The 20,900-nt window shown below is 37.3% G+C and overlaps 4 protein-coding genes across 4 annotated transcripts; 3 read left to right on the forward strand and 1 right to left on the reverse strand.

Annotated features, from left to right (window-relative positions):
- Nucleotides 1-3,095: 3,095 nt before the first annotated feature.
- On the reverse strand, nucleotides 3,096-9,578 carry LOC18614085 (chorismate synthase). Its single transcript, XM_007051656.3, has 10 exons — nucleotides 8,729-9,578; nucleotides 8,529-8,627; nucleotides 8,204-8,400; nucleotides 7,795-7,988; nucleotides 7,496-7,604; nucleotides 7,066-7,370; nucleotides 5,770-6,201; nucleotides 5,478-5,559; nucleotides 3,771-5,363; nucleotides 3,096-3,415 (listed from the first exon to the last, which is right to left on the reverse strand). The coding sequence occupies exons 1-10, from the start codon at nucleotides 8,794-8,796 to the stop codon at nucleotides 3,255-3,257; spliced, it is 3,240 nt and encodes a 1,079-aa protein (XP_007051718.3). The 5' UTR covers nucleotides 8,797-9,578; the 3' UTR covers nucleotides 3,096-3,254.
- A 2,842-nt stretch (nucleotides 9,579-12,420) lies between these two features.
- Nucleotides 12,421-14,389, forward strand: LOC18614086 (Ribosomal L5P family protein). Its single transcript, XM_007051657.3, has 3 exons — nucleotides 12,421-12,797; nucleotides 12,901-13,101; nucleotides 13,867-14,389. The coding sequence occupies exons 1-3, from the start codon at nucleotides 12,537-12,539 to the stop codon at nucleotides 14,203-14,205; spliced, it is 801 nt and encodes a 266-aa protein (XP_007051719.3). The 5' UTR covers nucleotides 12,421-12,536; the 3' UTR covers nucleotides 14,206-14,389.
- A 414-nt stretch (nucleotides 14,390-14,803) lies between these two features.
- On the forward strand, nucleotides 14,804-18,430 carry LCBK2 (Diacylglycerol kinase family protein). Its single transcript, XM_018113830.2, has 12 exons — nucleotides 14,804-15,194; nucleotides 15,308-15,384; nucleotides 15,655-15,708; nucleotides 15,840-15,899; nucleotides 16,057-16,134; nucleotides 16,344-16,390; nucleotides 16,479-16,519; nucleotides 16,631-16,715; nucleotides 16,805-16,919; nucleotides 17,069-17,191; nucleotides 17,293-17,393; nucleotides 17,923-18,430. The coding sequence occupies exons 1-12, from the start codon at nucleotides 15,011-15,013 to the stop codon at nucleotides 18,050-18,052; spliced, it is 1,095 nt and encodes a 364-aa protein (XP_017969319.2). The 5' UTR covers nucleotides 14,804-15,010; the 3' UTR covers nucleotides 18,053-18,430.
- A 141-nt stretch (nucleotides 18,431-18,571) lies between these two features.
- Nucleotides 18,572-20,585, forward strand: LOC18614088 (Nuclear transport factor 2 (NTF2) family protein). Its single transcript, XM_007051660.3, has 5 exons — nucleotides 18,572-19,214; nucleotides 19,395-19,549; nucleotides 19,689-19,755; nucleotides 19,935-19,986; nucleotides 20,075-20,585. The coding sequence occupies exons 1-5, from the start codon at nucleotides 18,857-18,859 to the stop codon at nucleotides 20,166-20,168; spliced, it is 726 nt and encodes a 241-aa protein (XP_007051722.3). The 5' UTR covers nucleotides 18,572-18,856; the 3' UTR covers nucleotides 20,169-20,585.
- The last annotated feature ends 315 nt before the right edge of the window (nucleotides 20,586-20,900 follow it).

A 20,900-nucleotide genomic window follows, 5' to 3' on the forward strand; every position in this document is an offset into this window, starting at 1 on the left:
TGTCCAGAGTCTGATAGTTTAGATATTGTGTTGTACGAGGATTAGGAAAATTTGGAGGCTTTTCTGCTTGTACAAAGAGTCTCAGCTGAAACTGCAATTCATTTTTATCAAACAAACAAAAGGAAAATCAAACTTGCTGCTTGCTGGATCCTGTTCTTTTCTACTCCATGTCGATGGAAGAAGAATTAGCAGAGGGGGCGAATTCTCCAAATTGGGCTAATATTGTAGGCGATATTTTAAGATGCATTGCAAACAAGACTCACTCAATTCAAGATCGTGTTCAGATGGGCGCAGTCCATCCATCTTGGCAAGCTTCGCTCAAGGATAAAAATATCATCTTCCCTATTTGTTTGATGCTTGCAGAGGAAGAGAAAAGTGACAAACGTCGTTTTTATAATATATCAAAAGAAATCTTTGTTAGAAAAATTAGCAACAAAGGAAAATAAAATAAGTAAACACAGTAATTGATATGAGACGTATTATTATTGTTCTTAAGGATAATTTTTATCTTTTCGGAATATAAAATTTGGTGTAAAAAGATTATAGTGGTTACAGATCCTTCTTTATAGTTTGTATAAATTATTAAGAGATAACAGGAACAGTAGAAAAGAGAAAACCCAACTAAAAAAGAGAGAAGGTAAAGAAAGCTTAAGAGAAAAAAGGAGGTAGAGAAAATTAGTCAGATAAAGCTTAAGAAAAGAAAAGCTTTGATATGTGTTGTGAGTGAAGGTGTAAGACTGTATTTATAGAGTCAAGGTACAAAAAGTTACTTGGACACAGTCCACGTGTACATTCAGGGGAATCTGAAATTTTTAAAGATTTGATCCAATCTTGTGCGCGCGCGAGACCACTCAGTTTTCTTTACTTACAATAAGCTCATAGTTGATTTTCATATACAAAGCATTTACTTTTTATGTATCTTGACAATAAAAGATGTTTGAACTTTAAAAAATACACTATTTTTCAACAACTTCATTGAATTGGAATTAACAAAGATCTAGGGAAAGAGATGGTGGGGTCAATTTTTTATTGGTTGATAACATATGGACTTGATCTCAAAATTTAATTGTTTAATCCTTTATTAAGAGCCAACCTTCCGATTCCCCCCTACATGCCTTCGCCCACCAACAAAATGAATCATCTGAAAAATTACGCAATTATGTTATATACAAATTCATGTTATCCTCAAAATCCTACTTTTCCCAATTGTATTATTTTGGTAATTTATTGTGAATTTAGTTTATTAGCTTTTGCAAAACTCGCTGATAAAGCCTGGACTCTACTCCTAGATTCCGATTCAATGGCCATTAGTTTCGATGGCAGTTTTCTTTGCTCTTCGAGACTATGGTCAGCCTTTTTTTATGTCAAGACTTAAATTTATCTCATCCTAGAGCAGTAGAGTTCACCTCGGGGCCTTCAATGCATGCTGTTGATGGTAAATATTTAGTTGATATGGGTGGAAACCTTTGTATGGTTTCTCACATTATTTATAGCTATGGCGTTACTTTTGACAGCGGAGAATAGGTAGCAGAGATGTATTTAACAGCAAAATTTCATATTTTTAAGCTGGATATGTAGACAAGGAACTAGAAAAAAAAAATTTTTATCATTGGGTGTTCGGTCCTTAGTTCTGAAAATTGCTACACCTTTTTTGTCATTGTTGCTGATTACCGTGGCTGCAGGTTTAATTGTATTTACTTCACAGATGATTGTTGTAATTCTGATATAAATATCTATAATCAATTACATACTTAAAAGGGAAGCTTAAAGGGTTTTTCTCATTTTGTCCTATCACGTTTTCAAGTTAAAATTTTTAAATTTTTATCAGACTTTGTAAAAGAAAAAACCACGACATAAGAGTGAGTCAAATTAAAATATTTTTTTAAAAATTTTTTCATTTTATCACGTGTCAATTTTAAAAAAAAAACTATATTTTCAAATTAAATTTTTTTATTAGAGTTTGCAAAGAAAAAAATCACGACCCATGAATAAGTTAAATTAAAATATTTTTTATCCTTGATCGAGTTTACTAAAATTTAAAAAATAATTTATCCTAACATAATGAAAATCACATTCTAATCTATAACATACTTAAAAAAAAACCCTAATGGAGCTTTCAAAGTTAATCACGTAGAGTGAAAGGGAAAAGATGTTGAAGCAAAGAGAGAGAAAGAGAGAGCTGCAAAAGGATCAGAGTTAACCGCGTTAAGGGCAAATAGAGAGAAGGAGAAAAAGATGTTGAAGCAAATTAGCAAAGAGAGGGGTGCAAAGAGGTCCGTGTGTTGCACACTGGTAATATTCTAGTTGTCATAATAGCAAGGAGAGGGAGCCAGATCCTTTTCCCGAGTCAGATGACGTGCAAGATCTAGGGTCTTCAATCTCACGGCGACTTTGGTTCCTTCATTTGCCCCCACTAACAAGCCATGACTTTTCTCCGTTTTCTGCCCACCAATTTATGGATCTTCAATTGTGCTTGTAATTTTATATTAATTTATAGCAGTCACTCTACTTGTAATTTGCAACATAAAGAACCTTCCAAAATACACCTTCAGAACTACGCAAAACTTGTCCTGGGTTTTCTCTTCTCACTATTTTGAACAAAGAGGCCAGGTTTCGACCGTTGCAAGTCTCTCCAAAACGGGGGCTGCAAACCAACCTGTGCCCAAGTTTAACGAGAATACCTCATATGCCATGAAGGCACTAAGCTGTTTATTAGAATTGCAGAACACCATCCCAAGCCTTTTAACTCAGAAATTAGAATTTCCATTAGTTAAGTAGAGGCTGCCAAAGGAGGAATTCTGGTCAGAACCAAGAAGAAAGAAGAAGATATTACAGAGAGAAGCCGTGAGAGATATATATTAAGAAACAAAGAGGGTCAAATATTTACTCCGGATTAGTTAATTGTGGATTACCTAAAGAAGGCTCGTAAGGCTCTCAGTCAAAATAAAATTTGATAGCAAGGTACATGCACATAGTGAGCTTCTCCTTGACATTAACTTCTTGTTACCCTCTTTTCCTCCCCTTCAACTCCCTTTTTGGCCAATCCTCCCCTTCAACTTTTAGAAAGAAGGGATTAAAGAAAGAAAAAGGGACAATTGCAACCAAATGCCAATTTCAAGCATTATCATTTTAATTACACTGACCCAGAGTTAATCCCTCCTGAATTAAGAACATCAAACCTATCCTCAATTCAAGGAGTCGCAAATCTGAGCAAAGAGACAATCAATACAATGCGATAGGACAACCAAAAGCCTTTATCTATACCGAAAACCCATGTCTAGCTCGTGACCATACATTCCTTGACTATGGCCAGCCGCACCAAACGGGTGAATCTGCTTTGAGTTTGACCTGAGTTCCATCTCAATAAGCCTTTGCAATGCCTCCGGATGATGGCTCCCACTGCCAACATCATGACCTGCAGATCAAACAAAAAAATGTCCATATTATTGGCAGCATTTGACATGCAGGAGAACCATTTACATCTTGAATACAAAGAGATGCAGTAACAAGAGAGCACAGATAAAGGCCCTCCCCTTCCAGCATTGCAATCTTTTCTTTTCAATTTTCCAGCCAATAGGGGAAGGTAGGGTAAGAGTTTTGCAATTATGTGCAACAAGTTTTTTCATACTTATTAAATAACCTTAAGCCAACAAAACAGTCCTTTATATCAATTGTAAGCATTTCAAAGAATGAAATAGGGTGGACAGGTTTTTTACAAAGTTGAAACTGGAAAGAATGAGAAAAAAAAGAGATTTTCATTATTACTGTACCTGGAGGCATTCCAAGACCAGCAAAGTTGGGCTGGGGCTGCCGGTGGCCAAAAGGAAAACCATGCATCGGATTCACTTCCTGTATGAAACCTGTTGCCTGATTATTTGAATGAGGAGGTAGCGGTGCGCCCCCAGGAAATCCTCGTTGCAAATGGGGTGGAGGAAAGTTTCCAGGCATAGGCATTTGTTGTAACATAGGATGATGCATAGAAGGTTCAAATCCAGTTAGTCCACTGCTAGGGTGATGGAAAGGAGGGCGAAGCATACTTGCGGGAAATTGATGATTTGGTTGGGGATCATGATGGATTATGCCTTCTGGAGACATGAACTTCACCTGAGAATTGATGTTAGAAGGATGAGATTCTAATGGATGAATCAAAGGCCCTCCATGATTCACCTGAGGAGGATGAAGCCGCGGAGAAGATGGCTGGACATTTTGGTTATGAAATGGAATATCTGGCTCCCTTATATCATAAGGACCAGGAAGAAAAGGTGGACCCTCTTGCCCTCCTATAATAGGTCTTTCATCCCTCAAGACAGCCTTTAAAGCTGCTAGTTTCTCAGCAACATCAATTGGTGTCTCTTGGGATGGCAATAGCTCCACCTTTACTGGATTTCTAGCAGGCATGAAATTCTGGAGTTTAACAGGATCACTGACAGCAATCAAACTATCCTCTTCAGGAAGCCGAATTTCAGTGGACCCATCAAAACCGCTTAGTTTAGACCCTAATTCAGCTCGGAGATGCGATGAATCCATTGCAGATCGAGCATCATTATAGCCCAACAAATGCTCTTCAATTCCATCAGATTTAATCTGCTCCCTTTGGGTAAACGGTAAAATATTAGACCCAATGTGAACTGTGGAAGGAAGAAGACTATCATCTGCGACATGAAGGAGAGGCCTGCTAGATTCTAATACATCAACTCTTGCAGACTCTATTGAGCCTCTTTGAACAGAAGCTGGTGCTCCAACTGATTGCAGTTCCTTCATGAAAGCACTTCCAAAAAGTGCTTCAAGAGTTAGAGTCTTCCCTGAACTGGAAGCATTTTCTGCATTTGCCTCTATTAAATCATGAGGGGCAGTGTCAACACTTGCTGTTTCAATATTTTGTACTTGTTCTGAAGATCTGATGTCTAGATTGGTAGATGATATTATATTTGTCATACTTGTTCCCTTCTGCAACAATGAAAGAAGGTGCTGGGAGGCATGATTATCAATATTAACCTTTTGCTGCTCAGCCTTTGCATCAGGAACTTTCCAGCCTCCAACAGCAGGAGACAAATTTGGATCATTTTCAGTGCTTTCTGACAGAATTGACTTTTCAAGATCTTCACATGTGAGGATAGCTGGAGCTACTGCTGGTTTAACATCATTAATATTGCACAATTGCTCAGCGTTCTCAATTCCAGGAGAAGTCAAATTTGATATAACATGCTTGTCCGCAAGTTCAGAGATTTGGAACTGAAACTTTAATGGCACATGCTTAGTAGCTAGCCTATCGGAAACATGGGAACCACCTTTTTCACCACCCTGAATTAATGAGAGCAAGTCTTTTGGCCTGCCAGTGGACATATCATCTACTGGTTTCTTCTCTGCAATGACAAGATTAAAACAAGAATATCAGCTCATATTTATCACTTGAGACCAAAGCAGATTCACTTGTAGCCAGATTAGTTTTTTTACTTCAGAAATAACTGCTAACAGACCTTCATCAAGAAACAAATGAGCAAACTTAGAAGAATGGGAGGTGTCAGGTGCCCACGTCTCATCTGCTTTGCTGTCACTAGGCTGAAGAAAGAACAAGAGATATCAAAGGCTGTTAAATATTTCATCAAGGCAAACTGGAAATGAAAGGATTAAAATAAAATACCTAAATAAACCACACATAATCAAGATGTGTAATTCATTGAACACCTAGTCTTAACATTTAAGGTACGAAATTAGAAATGATCATTAAAGATAATGATTGCAGAAAATGCTATTCAAAATCATCAATACCTCAGTGAAATTTGTGGAGCCACCTCCATTTGGTGTTAAGGCACTCCCAAAAAGCTTATCTAGAATTGAAGTTGAACCATCCTGGTTGGTTTCTGTCACAATTTCATCCATTGGCACCTTCTTGGAATCAAGTTCTGTAACTTTATTGCTTCCTGGAGCTTCAAAGGCTTCTGAGAGACTAGAAGTCTTGTATATTTGAGAATCCATGCTTATTGCCTCATTAGATTTATGTAAAGGTGATGAGATATTCTGGGCCTTTCCACTCTTATCATCAACTGAAAGGTGAATGCTTGCACTTTCAACCTGCTGCTCACTCAAAGTTTTCCCTGCATACTCTTTAGACTGTTTGCTGAAAATATCATCAGAAGTCCCATTCAACAGAAGGCTGCCTTTGGCCTCGGAAAGGCTGCCCACAGTTTCAGAACTCTCAATCTAGAGAAGTATAACAGAAGAAATATTGTTAATCAATTGTAACCGCATTGAACATATGTGACAATTATGAGACTCAACATCAGTCAGTGCATTCTGAACATGCTGTATCCTAATAGCACGCATCAGCTCTGAGTTACACAATATATGCAACGTACAACTACTGAGTAAAAACCACATGCAAGCAACAAACAATGCTCTCTCAGCAACACCACCAGCGAACAAAACCCCATATTCCAGTATTCTAAACAGAAGAACATGTCATTTTACAGCAGTGCATAATGCAAGCTTTGTAATATATTTAGTTCCAATAAGTAATTTTCAAAAAGTTAGCATCTTCATTAATGTCTCAGCTATGCATGTACACTATCGGTGACATATGTAGACATCTCCTAAGCATAAGAATAGGTTTCTGTGCCAGTGAAATCCAAATGAATGAGGAGAAAAAGGGAAGCCTTCTCCCCAGAACGTTCCTACTGAATTTCAGTTATATAAAGATGGCCAATTTCACACACTAATCTTCAGTGATGAAATTGTTCCTTTCTCCCTATTCCAACCAAAATAATGGAAATATGCCTTCCATTACTTAAGTGGATTCACAACTTATTCCTGTCATATTACAACTTGAGAAACAACAAAATTTTAATGGTAAGGTTGCATAAAAACTACAACAGATGTAGCAAGAACATGAAGATTAAATAGTTGATAGCAATCCAAGATCATGCAATGGCAAAAAGCAGGCCAACTTTGTGAACCGATAATTGATACTGCCAGTCAAAATTACAGACCAAAAAAAAAATTACAGACTAAAAGGCACAAACAACATTATAGGGGGTGTTTAAAACTGAAAATAAATGAAATAATTACCTGTGAAGGGTAGGAGTGCATTGAAGTTTTGCTTCCAACAGTCCGTTCCAAAACTGTGCTAGTAAAACCTGGCGGTACAAGTGGCCTGGATGCAGGAGCTTGTGATGGAAGAGAACATTTGTCGGAATCAATATTTGACGCTGGAATGGGTTCATCTGATTCCTTGCTTCTATTTAGAAGCCCTTTATCATCTTTGGTGTCCACTAGCAATTCAGAAATATCAAAGTCATCTTTACGCCTTTCTGGATTCATCTTCTTCTCCTGGAATGCTTTCTGTTGTTCCTTTCTCCATGACTCAAAGGAAGCTAGGAGGAAAGTCATCATGCTTTAGCTTTGATTTATTGATAACAAAACAAGAGTAGAGGAAGAAGATACAACATACACAAAATAAACAACAATCAGTGGTAGTCTTCTAGAACAGAGAACCTACCTCTTCTCTTTCTTTCCTCTTCTGCTCTATCTTCACTAGTGCACTCGGTCGAACCAAATGTTTCATCATTATAAGAGTCACTAGTTTCCCTCCTTGAATGAGGTACAGCCTGAAAAAAATCAGCAACACATATGACATCAATTACAGCTTTATTTCAATTGCTACCGCATCATCTTACAATTCCTGGTAAATACGATTTTAGCACAATACTTAAGTTACATTTCTACACTAAATTGATTATTACTGCTATTGTGGTCCCAATGTTGTCTGCAAATTACCACTAGAAGCAAACTGAATACCTTATAAGGTCGGGGTGGATGATAGGGCTCATTACTCCTGTTTAGATGGTATTGATCATTAGCTCGAAACTTTGGAGCTGATGCTCCTGCTGCATATCCAGATGGTCGTGGAAAAGAACCACTTCCCAGAAGCCCATCATGCTCAGGACCTTGCCAGGACCGCCGGGATTGATTACCATATCGTCTTCCAGAATCTGTGCATCAATAGAGTCATTTGATTTGTCAGTTGCTCTATGCAACACATAATGAAGTGGATAAAAGCCCCAACAACTACCAGAATGGCCTCACCCAACATCCATGAGGCAATGAAGTGAACTATCACATGCATTAACAGAAAGCATAATGTGCAAAGCAGTCCATAAGAGCGGAAAACAAACTACCTGACAGAACAAAATACTCATAAAGATACCTGAATCCCAATCAGATTGGGAATCGTTGTCTCTGTCACTCCTTCCGATAGAGCGACTGTCCCAGCGTCCATGAATTCCCCTAGAAAAGTTACCTGAATCCCCTCTTGTAGGTGGTGACGAACCATATTCATTTCGCCTAAAACCCGACAAGGTGCCAGGAATTCTTTGCCGATCTTGTGATGTATCCTCGAACCCACTGCTCCAACCACACAAAAAGGCAATGAACACCAAAAAGATCTAAGGTTGACTTCTCCATAACTTCATAATTTTACAAAATACATACTCCATAACCCATACACACACACACAAAAAAGACAATCTCACCCGAAAATTGATTGGTCGAACCCAGGAGGTAACTTCTTGCAAACATCCAGTTCACTCAATGATAGCAAAAAATCTCTGGTATAAGAAATTCTTGAGTTCCTGAATCATTACAAAAACAAATTGGTTGTCACTACCACCCAACCAAAAACAAAATAAAAAACATTAAAATAAATAATTATTCAGCCGAAAGAAGTGATTACTTTTGAGATTCCTTATTGATATCCGTAGGCTGATCTAATGAATGTTGTTCTTCATTTTCTAAGCTCATTTCTGCACAAATTTAGAGATATGTACCAAATACTCTTTAACTCTAGCTGCTCCCCGCGTGCCCTTAACCGCGAAATTCACTACTCAAGAACTAAAAAATTTTGAATCTGCTAAGCAATTCCCATATATCTTATCACCATCCAAGTTCTCCAATGTTCCCTAATCACTGCTTAACCATCATTAATCGACCCCTAATCCAAAGCTAATCAAAACTCCCCCAGCTAGTATAAAATGAAGATAAAGCTGATACTAAGCTATTCCATTCTTTGATCCAGCTGAATCTACAATAAAACCCCAAACACTAACAAATATTACAATATTACCCAAAACTTCCCTCCAGGAATTGCCCAAACCAAACACGATCGTATTTTTGGAGCTGGGACAGAACGGTATTTACACAAAATCAGTATCTCGCGAAGCTAAATCATTCCAAATATTGAATCAACCAAAGCTCTTAATTGAGACCGAAATGAGAGGATTTCTACGGTTTTCTTGCTAAGCCGAGGAACTTCAGAAAAAACAAAAACTAGGGTTTTGGTGTTTTACACGGGAAAACAAAATTAAAAACGAGCTACCTGGATCGAAAGAACTGTGAGCAGAGCGCGAAAGAGAGAGTTAGTAGAGAGAAAGTTAGGGTTCCGATCTGTAAATTCTTTAAGCTTTTTTTTTTTCAATCGAAAAATGAGAGAGAAAGAGAAAGCAATTGCGTTTTTCCTGCGTTTTTTTTTTCTTCTTTTTTTTTTAATGGAGAGAGAAAGTTTTGAGAGAGACTGGCAAGTGGCAATGGCTCTCTCTCTCTCTCCCTCTTTTTACTGTTGCAGAATGACGTTCCTCACGAAAAATAAAAACCTCAAATAAACCAAACGTGCATTTATCTGTCGTGTTCTACACGCTCGAATTTCATTGGATGTCCCATTCGATTTTACTTAGTAACTCCTTAAGGCGCATGGGAAGGTAAATGAAAATGAATTTCGAAGCGTAAAAAATAACAAACGGGGAACCTGTAATTTTTCGATAATATCAAAGACTGAAGTGTCACAATAAATCACTTTAATTTTGCTGTTGGCAAATCATGATGGTCGTCGGCTGTGTAAACACAACTTACTTACCACTTTATTACTTAATTAATTAATTAATAATCTCATTTTTTCCCCGCCGTAATTATCTCTTCTCTCTTTCTTTACAAATTACACTGAAATGAAATTCTTTACTATGGTCTAATCAAGTCGCATTCCTTAATCAGTTTACTGATTATGATGATATTTTATTATAATGGTTAGTGGAGATTATGAAATCTAATTTTATATATATGCGAGATTCTTAAAAACTTACACTGAGCTACAGCAATATGTATTATTGGAGACACAACTCATTACCTAAAGACAATTATGAATCTTATTCGGTTAATCTTGCTTTTTTTTTTATTGAATTTGCATCAAAATCAATTTTATATTCACGAAATGCAAGTTTTATCCTTCACGAAATCTTTGGATAAGAGCAGGAAACTTTATGGAGACTGGTATACCATTGATGTGGTAACAAGGTAAGATTTGGAGATATATTTTCATAATTTTAAATCCCATCCAATCAAATTAATTTTTTTAATATGTATATGCACGTGTATATATATAATGACAGAGAAAATGAAGATTAATAGCACATTCACTTTTCAAACGTTTTAAAATTTTATAATATATAGTTTTTTTATTTTATAATTTTATTCATACAATAATTTTTTGTTTGATGAGATACTTCACAATAATTAATTAATAATTAAATTTTATAATTTTAAAGATTAAAGTAAAACTTATTGCAGTAAAATTATTTTTCAAGACACATGATTGACTCACCTTTTGTTCACTTTGTAAATACGAAATTCTGACTTTGTCATTGCCTATACATGTATGCTTAGTCATAAGCTTTTGTGATGTGGATGGTAATAATATCATGCTATCTTTACTTAATTGTGTTTGATTTTATGCGATGGTAAAACTTGGCTAGAATATAAAGGAACATATAGCATTGTTTGTAATACATAAAACTACAATTACGTTGAGTTTTCTAATTAACAAATCAAACATGTTTTTGTTAAAATGGTTTAATGAACAATAATTCTCCATAAATTCATTAGAAAAACGGCATACTGTTCATGATTTTTTTTTTAAAAAAAGAAAAACTTTACTCCACCCTCCCATAAGAGAGTGCATTGATCAGAAAAGTTGCTTGGCAGTTCACTTAAAGAAATAATGGCTTGCAAAGGGAACAACAATCAACAAGTTCCCATACTCTCTCTTTCCTCTTTCCTTTTCTTACTTTATTGGTTTTTTCTTTTGAATCATGTTGTGCATGCGATGCTTGAATCTGAAGTTTTCCTTCTGTGAAAGTGAGGAACCGACAAAAGGGTGGAAGTTTTCCCAATGCGTAAAAGAGCATTTGGGCGTAAAAAGGGGTGGGTTGATTGACATGCTAAGCTCTGCGTATTCAAGACTCTGTTCCATCCTTCACGTTTTTGCAAACAGGGCAACCTTTGCAGCGTATTCAAGAGTCACACTAATTTTTCCTTCTTGCAAGCTACTGGATCTCAAATCTACAAAAGGAAAGGGAGAAAAATAAACATGAAGACCATTGATATACGATGATACAAAGAATCTTTGGGATTACAAATGCTTTTATTATTTTGATTTCTTTCTTTATTCAAAAAGAAATTCCTAGCTTTAGATGCTTCGAACCATTTGATTACATGGCAATTCGAGTTGAATTTAGTTTTTTCGTTTTATTTATTTGAACTTTAATTCGAAATTAACGTCGTAATTTCATTACTTGTTCGGTTAGAAGGAAATAGAATGAAGGGAAAATGGAGGAAGGAGGAGGTGGGGGATTATTTTTGCTTATTTGGTAAGAAACAAAATGAGAAAACGAAAATAAAATAGATAAATTAACACATTTTTATTCGTTCAAAATCTAATCATTTTATTTACCAAAAGAACACATTCATTTAATGATTTTGTGGTATCTATTTTATATCAAATATAAATATGATTGTTAAAATATATATAAAGATTTAATTCAATCACTATTAGTAATTTGAATTTAAATTTTTGAATATTTCATGATTTAGGTTTAAAATATTATTAGACTAGTAGTGCTTTGCTTCAAGTTGTTACAATTAGTAGCAAAACATATAACAAGTTGATGTGAGTTTTTTTATTGTACCGATGAGATTTTGATATTGTGAAGTTGTCATTTATAATGATTATTCTATTTTTAAGTTTTTGAAAATAACGTAATTTAGATTCAAAATGTTATTAAAATAATGACATTGGACTCGAGTTTTTTTATATATTATCACTCAAGTTAACTTTTTTTAAAAAAATATTTTTTAATTAAATATGAGTAGGAAAGAAATAGTAAAAATTTTAGTTTCTCACATATTTTCATTCCCTCCGTTTCCAGCTCGTCACCAAACATAGCCTAATGCAAAATTACGGGAACAAGCGTTAATTACAAGTTCCTTTTACTTCCTCATCCACTCTCATTCACTGAAAGCTGAACCCAAAACCGCCCTTCAGCTCCACTTAAAATTACCTAAAACCAATACAAGACATTTAAACGATTGGCTCTCTCGTAAATAATTCAAACATCGATGCCATTTTCCAGCCACTTAATCCCCTTCCAGTGAAGCCCCACGCATACTTGCTCACCGGATAGCCCAAAAGAAAAACCAATCCAAACTTCTTCTTCATGGCGTGTCCTCCGCTTTTGCAGTCCACAGCGTCGTCGTTTCACGGCCAATCCCCTTTCCTTTCGCCTCCATTCTCCGTGCGTCTGCCGTACGGTAACCTCAGAAATGGATATGGCGGCGTCGTTTCGGTGAAGGCAACGGCCGACGTTGTGTTGGTGGAGAAATCCGACGCGGAAAAATCCAATCGTCTCAAAACTACTTACCTAGAAAAAATTATTCCTTTGCTTAAAGAAGAGTTCAATTACACCAATATTCACCAGGTAAAGAATAGTAATGATACTCTTTTTTGTTTCGGGGGGTGGGGGGTGGTGTTTCGATTTTGGTTTTTATACTAATATTTTGGAATGGGGGATTCTGGGTTAGGTTCCCAAGATTGAGAAAATAGTGGTAAATTGTGGGATTGGAGATGCTGCCCAGAATGCGAAAGGTTTGGAAGCGGCAATGAATGAGATGGCAATGATTACGGGGCAAAGGCCTGTGAAGACTCGAGCTAGGAATTCTATTGCTACTTTCAAGATTCGGGAAGGTCAGCCGCTTGGAATTGCCGTCACGCTTAGGGGAAATGTAAGCTTGCTTTGTTCCCAACATCAAATATTAATTTATATCTTCTGCAATTAGAATGTGTCCTTGATTCTCTTTTCCGGATATGTTATGGTCTAAACACAAATTATTTTAAGCGATACCCAGTAGGAGTTATGTAATTTAGTTCCAGTTTGGGTGTTGAAGATTGCTTTGGTTGTGAGGTAATCCCCAGTCCCCACGTTAGCAGTCGGGCATTGCCTCTGTGGATTTGGAGATGCAAGCGGTATTAGTAGTAAGCAATTGTGGTTTGCAATAGTCTAATAGCAGTACTGCACTGATGATGGTAATTGCAGAATATATCAGGGAAGAGCAAAATGCACTTCTTTTATAGTCAACCAAAGATTTTATATTTCCATTTGCTTAAGTTTGCTTTAGCACTGGTGCTGAATGGCTCGGAAGATGTTATGAATTCTTTAGATGATAAATTGTGGATAGCATGACTATGATCATTTACATTAAACGTCAGCAGATGCATCATAGGAGGGAGAAAAAATGAACAAAGGAAATGATAACTGTGCTATGCTCCTTGGATTAACTTACCTGAATATGCAGGTTAAAGTCTTTGATTTATTTATATATTTGTGTGAATTGCTAGCCATCGTACTATTATATCGAGCTCTCAACTTATTTGTGCATGTGTAGTTCTTATTGTTGCATTTCGATCTTGTTAATTAGAAGTAGTAATAATTTTTGTGCACATTTGAATACTGATATCTTTTGCTGCATTGTTGGTGATTAATTTGACAGGTTATGTATTCATTCCTAGATCGGCTCATTAACTTGGGGCTTCCTAGGACCAGGGATTTCCAAGGCCTAAATCCGAATAGTTTTGATGGACATGGAAATTACAGTATTGGAATTCGTGAACAGAGCGTGTTCCCAGAGATCAGGTTTGATGCACTTGGTAGACCCAGAGGAATGGATGTTTGCATCACAACAACAGCCAAGTCTGATAAGGAAGGCCAGAAGCTATTGGCCCTCATGGGCATGCCTTTCAGAGAAGGTGGTGGTCCTTCAGTCCAACCACGCAAGAAGAAGCTGAAGGCTCACCACTTTGAGAAAAAGAGTGGCAGGGGCCGGAGATGAGAGCATTTTCCCTGCTTAAGGGCAAAGGATCTCTGTACCATTTTGTTGTATAATTACATCATTTTCGGAACATAGGCCCTAGAGAATGATGTTAAATGCATCAGTTTCAGTCGCGATTCAATTCTGTATTTGTAAACTCTGAATCCAACGTAAAAGAAAATCAATCTGCTTCTTTATTTCTCAACTTTCTTGTTCCCAATTCCCAAAGCTACATTTGGTCATTTTCAGGGCAGAATGGTTTCAGCTGAACCAGTTTCCATTCAGGTTGCTCAGCCTCGTTCCCTTGGCTTGGGGTAGAGTGTAAATTGAATCAAGCTTATCTACGAATTGCTTAGTTTGGTTCTTGGACTGAAGCAACTCATAAATGTAGTCAAGATTTTGTTTTTCATATATGTGTAACAGGCATGCAAACATCAAAGTAAACAAGCAAGTACTAAGGACCAATTTCAATTAATTTTAGCTTGAGTTGTTTCAGCTCCCATAAACTTAACCCAATTCACCCATTAATTGTAGGTGTATAACTTGGATTACACAGTGTCAGTCTCTTTTGTATTGAAGCAAATCAAAATGAAAAATTCGGAAGTCAAAAGGTAGGAAGTACAAAGGACAAGCGGTGCTCAAGGGACGAGGGCCCACAGTCCCTAGTTTCCTCCGTCGTCTCTCGTAATGGTAATCAACTAAATCAAAGCTAAGACACAGAAGTGACTGCCGAATTGAAATCTGTCTTAGGGACGCTCGAACAAAAGAACGGGATTCGCTGCTTAAAAGACAGAAACAAAAGATTAAAAGAGCCTATGAAACGAAAATGGTTTGCCATTATTATCACTTAGTGGCGTCGGTTGGGGCACGCTTTTCAATGGGCAAACCTTCTGTGTTGCGAGCCGAGCATTCCATGGCTCCTGATCTGTCCTCCGACCGTTCCGTCTTCCGTCGTGAATCCTCTTCTCCTTTTCGCCGTCGTGATCTCGTCTTCGTTGTCAATCCCCGAGGTGTTTTTTTTTTGTTATTCTATGTTCTCTTTCTTTTGAGTTTCTGTTTGTTTGCTGAGAAAATGTTTTCGCTCCAGAATTCTTACGCTTGTTTGAATGATGAATTGGAGCAGGTGCTAATGGGAGAACGGGCAAAGAGTGGAAGAAACTGCTTCCTTATCTCCAATCTCGTCTCGGTAGTGATTGTAACGTGAGTTTTTTTTCCCGATTAATTTGGGCACATTTCCATTGCTCAATTCATTGGATCAGTCTATTTTTCTTAGATGCCATTTGGTATTCATTTATGTTTATTTTTTAATGTCTTTTAGCACTCAATTAAGAGTTCTATTTAATTTTTTTCACTGTTTTTTTTTTTGGTGAAATTCCCAGCTTCTATAACAAATCTCTCGAAATAAAATTTGCATTAACCAGGTTGTTTATCATGTGAAAGTAATGAGAATGTTTTTCCATGTTGTGGCAGATATGTGAATCTTTGACTTCGGGTCCTTCTCATGCAATGGACATAACTAGGGAGGTAGGAAATAAGGTTTTTTTTTTTAATTACATTTTTCAATTGTGATTGAACTTGGTTTACGTTGCCTATCGAGGGGTTTGAGTTAAGGGTCACTATCTTTGTTGTGTAAGTTAATGGATAATGGTTTGCAGGCTATAAGGGAGGGTGCTGATGCTGTGATTGCAGTTGGAGGTGATGGAACTCTTCATGAGGTGCAGTTCTTTTCATTTTAGTATATATAATCAAATATGGTTCTGATATAGCGCTGTTAATCTTGTAGTATCTTGTATTTTCTTTTTTTTCTTTTTCATGCTTACGTTAAAAGAGCAAGTGAGAAAGTAATTAATCTTTTTGGCTTCTGAGAAGCAGGTTGTTAATGGGTTCTTTTGGGATGGGAAACCTGTTGCTAATCAGAATACAGAGGCTGTTCATTCAACCGCTTTTGGTGTAAGAATTACCATAAGCTCTTTTTTTGAATCCTCTTTCTTTTTGTAAGTATTGTCGTTAGGCTCTGATAAATGATAATCTTGAATTTATGTATTTTTTGCTCTTTTATCTTCACTTGCGATTTTCATTCATCGGTTGCAAGCATCATTTTGGATTGCTTTTCTTGCATTTCTTAGGGAAAGGCATAACAGTATTGTCCCTTCTTGCAGCTCATTCCCTTGGGGACTGGGTCAGATTTTGCCCGAACATTTGGCTGGTTAGTTTGAGCTAATCCAGTCTGGATTTATTTGTTATGAGCTTATGATATGATTGCTCTATCTCAAGTACTTGTTTTACTTTCTCAGGAAAAATGATCCCCATGAAGCCATAGAACGCATTGCTAGAGGTATTTTGCATGCCCTTTCTGGATCCTTTTCTTCCTCAGGCTAATTTTTAGGAAATACGAACTGGAGAAGCTTTTATTTTCTTAGGATTTGCTGATGCTGCTGTATCGTAGGGGTGAGATCACGAATCGACATTGGTGTCATTAGCAGAGAAGGGGAAGGATCTCATTATTTCATAAATGTTGCTGATATCCATCTGTAAGTTTAACTTAGTTATTTTTAGAATTAAGCCATGATAAAACATAAGCTCATTTTACTAGCCTGGTGTGTTTTGTGGAATATTGCAGGAGTGCAAAGGCAGGCTATTATGCATCAGGGTACAAGAAATTTGGAAACTTATGCTATGTTATTGGTGCGTTGCAAGCCTTTATTGGGCACAGTAACCAGGACCTTAGAATCAAGGTCAGCATGTTTAGGGATCTGAAAAGTAACAGTTCCACTTCTGAAAGTTTTGTGTTTTCTGATTTATTAGGTTATGCTGTAGCCCATGTCATGCTCATTTCACATGATAGCATTATGAGTTTTGACTTCATAAATAATTTCACATCCAGGTGAATGAGGGTGAGTGGCAAACATATTCTCAGGTGACCGCCCTCTGTATTGGAAATGCAAAGTACTTTGGCGGTGGCATGAAAATTACACCAAATGCTGATCCTCACAGTGGAAGCTTTGAGGTGGAATAATTTTTCTGTTATCCTCACTATGTGATTTCTAGTTTTTGTTAATTCCGAGGTGCTAAGAGAGTTTGTTTAAGTTTTGCTTTTATACTTTGCAGGTTGTGATTCTTCAGGATTTCAAGTGGTACGACTTCATTCTCAAACTGCACAAGCTATACAATGGAACACATTTGTCAGTGAATAATGTAACCTCAAGAATGTAAGCACTTCTTGCTGCATTAATTTAGCATCCATTCTGCATCTCCTTTCCTTTTGTTGGTGTTTTGTCTTCCATCCTGATTAAGTTGGCTTCCTGTTTCAAGTGGGTCAATTGTTAATGATGAATGGTCTCTAACATTCTTTTTCATGTTGGATTTATTTTGCTCCTAAACTATCAAGCACCATTCTGGTCAGATGGTTTTCCGGTCAAAGTTTTTGGAGTTACAAAAAATTTAATATTATATCACGGTCTTAATGGTGTTTTGAATATGATGAGAGCGAAGAAGCTCAAGATATTGATGGTTGAAAAACGTTGTTATCCACGAACCTTTGTAGGGCGTTTAAAGCTTCCTGCAGCCATACATTATGTTTTATTTACATATGTTATGTTGTTACTAAAAAGCAGGAGTATGTGTCATCTATTCAATTTGAACTGGAGCTTGACATCTTTTAGTTTTTAGCCGACAAGTGCCAAGTGATGGTACACAACATAGCATGCTTTCCATTGAAGGTTTTTTCTTTCGTTGCAGCGTATATACAATTGAAGTGGAGGAAATTTCAGGCAGTGGCAGCATTTTCATTCAGTCTGATGGGGAACATTTAGGATTTCTTCCTAGGAAGTTGTGTGTTCTACCTGCTGCTATTGAGATGATATGCTGAGCTATGCCAAAGCTCTGCTGTTCCTGATCCAATACAAATTATGTATCAATTTACATTAAAATTATGCTTCTTAATGCGCAAAGTTGAGTAACACAAGCAAATGATGCCATCAAACAAAGGAGTAGGGAGACATGGGATAGGGATCGGGATCGGTTGACCGATAGAGATGAGCCATAAGTGGTTTTCCCTTTTTTCTTTTTGCATTTTTCAAATGTGCTCAAGTTCAGTAAATTTTGAGACAAGCACCATCAGTCCATCACTCACCAGTGCTGGGGACTTGTTTTTCATTTGTGTCTTGTAATTTGTTGTCTTGCGAATGTGTACAACCATGTACAAGTCTGGTCTTAGAATGTAGTGCATGACTTTCAAGTTTTTCCACTGTTACTATCTTCAAGGGGTTTCTCGCCGGAAACTTAGAGATTAGAGTGGTAGATAATTTTCGGCCCATTCTCAGTAGATGAATAGCCAAGAAAAGAAGAATCCTCGTGGTGGGCTTAGCCCGTGGTGTACCAAAGTGACCAATGACCAGCCCGTGGAGCTAAGCCTAAATATGGAACCGGAGCGCCTAAGGCCTGGATCCATTGCCTTGTGCGGTTTGAACTGAGAGTCCGTCTGATCGCAGTCGTGATTACCTTTTCATTTTCGTTTCCAGTTTCTGGTATTGGACAATAGAAAAAGAGTTTTCTCAAGAAATTTTTCTGTGGCCATGGTTTACTGAAAGGACTAAGGATATTTAAAAGAAACCGCGGGGGAACCTCCATCTTGCAGCCAGTAACAGCGCTCTCTTCTACTCAAAACCAAAAAATGGTAGCCACTCTTTCCTTTGCTTCCATCACTCCCCACGTCAAGTCACAGCGTCAGTGCATCATTTTCCGGCGAACTTATAGCCACAAACAATACAGAATTAGATGCAATGGAGAGAACCCAAGGAGCGATTTACCCACCAGACAAGAATCTGCACCCGAAAATGCTCTTCTCAAGGTAGCCTGGTATGGCTCCGAGCTTTTGGGGATTGCTGCTTCCTTTCTCCGACCACCTTCAAATGTTGAAGCAGCTGCCAAGAACGATCTCAAGCTTGGCTTAGATGGGTCAGGAGCTATTGATCGTACAGCAGTTGTTGAAACCATCAAAAATGACTATGAAAGATCATACTTTGTCACTGGTACACGAAAATCAAAACTCGAAACCGCTCAAAATCTTTCATGCTTCTTTCTTTTTCAGTGAACTACATATATCTTGGTGATGCCAGCTCTCATACTTATCTTTTTTCCTTGGTCTGTAAACTGATGTTCTTCATCTATTATCTAGGGAGGAAGTAGTAATATCTTTTTGTTGAAATCAGGGCAACTTACACTTGATGCATACGAAGAGAATTGTGAATTTGCTGATCCAGCGGGTTCCTTCAAAGGGCTTCGACGTTTCAAAAGGAACTGCACAAACTTTGGATCTCTTATTGAAAAGTCAAATATGAAGCTTATGAAGTGGGAGGACTTTGAGGTGAATTGGCTCTAAATTATAAGCAAGGAAATTCCTGTTTCATTATATTTGCACAACTTGTCGTATTACTTGTTACCATCTTCAATGTAATTCAACAATGATGAACTTTTCTTTATGTTTGTCGTCTATGGAAGCGCAGAACAAGGGAGTGGGACACTGGCGTTTCAGCTGTGTAATGTCATTCCCTTGGAGACCTATTCTTTCTGGTATGTGATTGGTACTATTCGTTTCATGTTTCTTTTCCCAACACCAAATTTAATGATTTTAGTTTTACAGAGGATTGCAAAGCCTTCTCTTTAGTAATTGAAACAGATGTTGGAGGCTTTACATCATATATAAATCCACATGACTGCTATAACGTTTTAAGATTTTCGTGATCTTGCAGCTACTGGGTATACAGAGTATTATTTTGATGCACAATCTGGAAAAGTGTGCAGGTAACAAGTAACGAGGAGATATGAACAATCTTTACTGCTTTCTGATTATCTTTCTAACTTATCTAGCGCTTTTATGGAATCTCTCCAGGCACGTGGAGCACTGGAATGTTCCCAAAATGGCATTGCTGAAGCAACTTCTGAGGCCTACTCGGGGTTTCTGGCTTAAGAGAAAAAACAGCTGAAGAGCATGTCTAAGGAAACCTCTTTAAGCTTCTCCTCCTTATGCTTAAGATGATGGACCTTCCTCCTGAGATAAAAATCATTTCACAGGGCAACAAAATTTTACACCTGAACATGGAAGAGACTTATTCTGGATGTTGAGGAACTTTATATTCATCTGAAGTTGTCATCTGATCATCTGATGTATGTAAGTAGAATCAGCCACTGCATAGTATTCAGACTGAAAACACGTAGAAGTAGGCATCATACACCTGAAATTTTGTAAAAAGAACCCTGGTTGGAACCTGTATGTCCTGCCGTGTTGGTCCCCTTTTAGGCAGTCGACAAATATCTTCCTGTAATCCTACTTGTACTTTTTGTAGCCAACTGTGTACTGTGATTGTCATGTTCAATATTATTCCCCTCCTTGAAAATCCAAACACTAGGATCAGTTAATAGGTTTGCTCTGTTTTTTGATTGGTTCCATAATTGTGCCAGCTTACTTCTTTTTATCCAAATAAGGACAATGAAGCCTGGGTGTTGGCTAGTACCATTATATTCTTAAAAGGCATGTCTACCGGAGCAGATGTGATCATGAAAGTTACCATGAAAAGGAAGAGACTAGATAATGACCCATTAGCATAAGCGGCAGGAGATGAGCCATGATCCACCAATCTTTGATGGGCAGTGATCAAGCAGAAAGATCCCTTAATGAATGATGTCTCAACTTTCAACACACTGTGCCCTCAACAGCA

The sequence above is a fragment of the Theobroma cacao genome, chromosome 1 (assembly GCF_053813885.1).
Source record: "Theobroma cacao isolate CCN51 chromosome 1, ASM5381388v1, whole genome shotgun sequence".
Classification (NCBI taxonomy): Eukaryota; Viridiplantae; Streptophyta; class Magnoliopsida; order Malvales; family Malvaceae; genus Theobroma; species Theobroma cacao.

Coding starts and splice junctions, on each gene's coding strand:
- LOC18614085 (XM_007051656.3), bottom strand. CDS start 8,796: ATGAGCTTAGAAAATGAAGAACAACATTCATTAGATCAGCCTACGGAT. Junction 8,401..8,528: donor TTCGACCAATCAATTTTCGG/GTGAGATTGTCT, acceptor TGGTTGGAGCAG/TGGGTTCGAGGATACATCAC. Junction 7,605..7,794: donor ATCCACCCCGACCTTATAAG/GTATTCAGTTTG, acceptor GATTTTTTTCAG/GCTGTACCTCATTCAAGGAG.
- LOC18614086 (XM_007051657.3), top strand. CDS start 12,537: ATGGCGTGTCCTCCGCTTTTGCAGTCCACAGCGTCGTCGTTTCACGGC. Junction 12,798..12,900: donor ATTACACCAATATTCACCAG/GTAAAGAATAGT, acceptor ATTCTGGGTTAG/GTTCCCAAGATTGAGAAAAT. Junction 13,102..13,866: donor CCGTCACGCTTAGGGGAAAT/GTAAGCTTGCTT, acceptor TTAATTTGACAG/GTTATGTATTCATTCCTAGA.
- LCBK2 (XM_018113830.2), top strand. CDS start 15,011: ATGGTTTGCCATTATTATCACTTAGTGGCGTCGGTTGGGGCACGCTTT. Junction 15,385..15,654: donor GTCTCGGTAGTGATTGTAAC/GTGAGTTTTTTT, acceptor ATGTTGTGGCAG/ATATGTGAATCTTTGACTTC. Junction 16,920..17,068: donor ACCAGGACCTTAGAATCAAG/GTCAGCATGTTT, acceptor TTTCACATCCAG/GTGAATGAGGGTGAGTGGCA.
- LOC18614088 (XM_007051660.3), top strand. CDS start 18,857: ATGGTAGCCACTCTTTCCTTTGCTTCCATCACTCCCCACGTCAAGTCA. Junction 19,215..19,394: donor AAGATCATACTTTGTCACTG/GTACACGAAAAT, acceptor TGTTGAAATCAG/GGCAACTTACACTTGATGCA. Junction 19,987..20,074: donor CAATCTGGAAAAGTGTGCAG/GTAACAAGTAAC, acceptor GAATCTCTCCAG/GCACGTGGAGCACTGGAATG.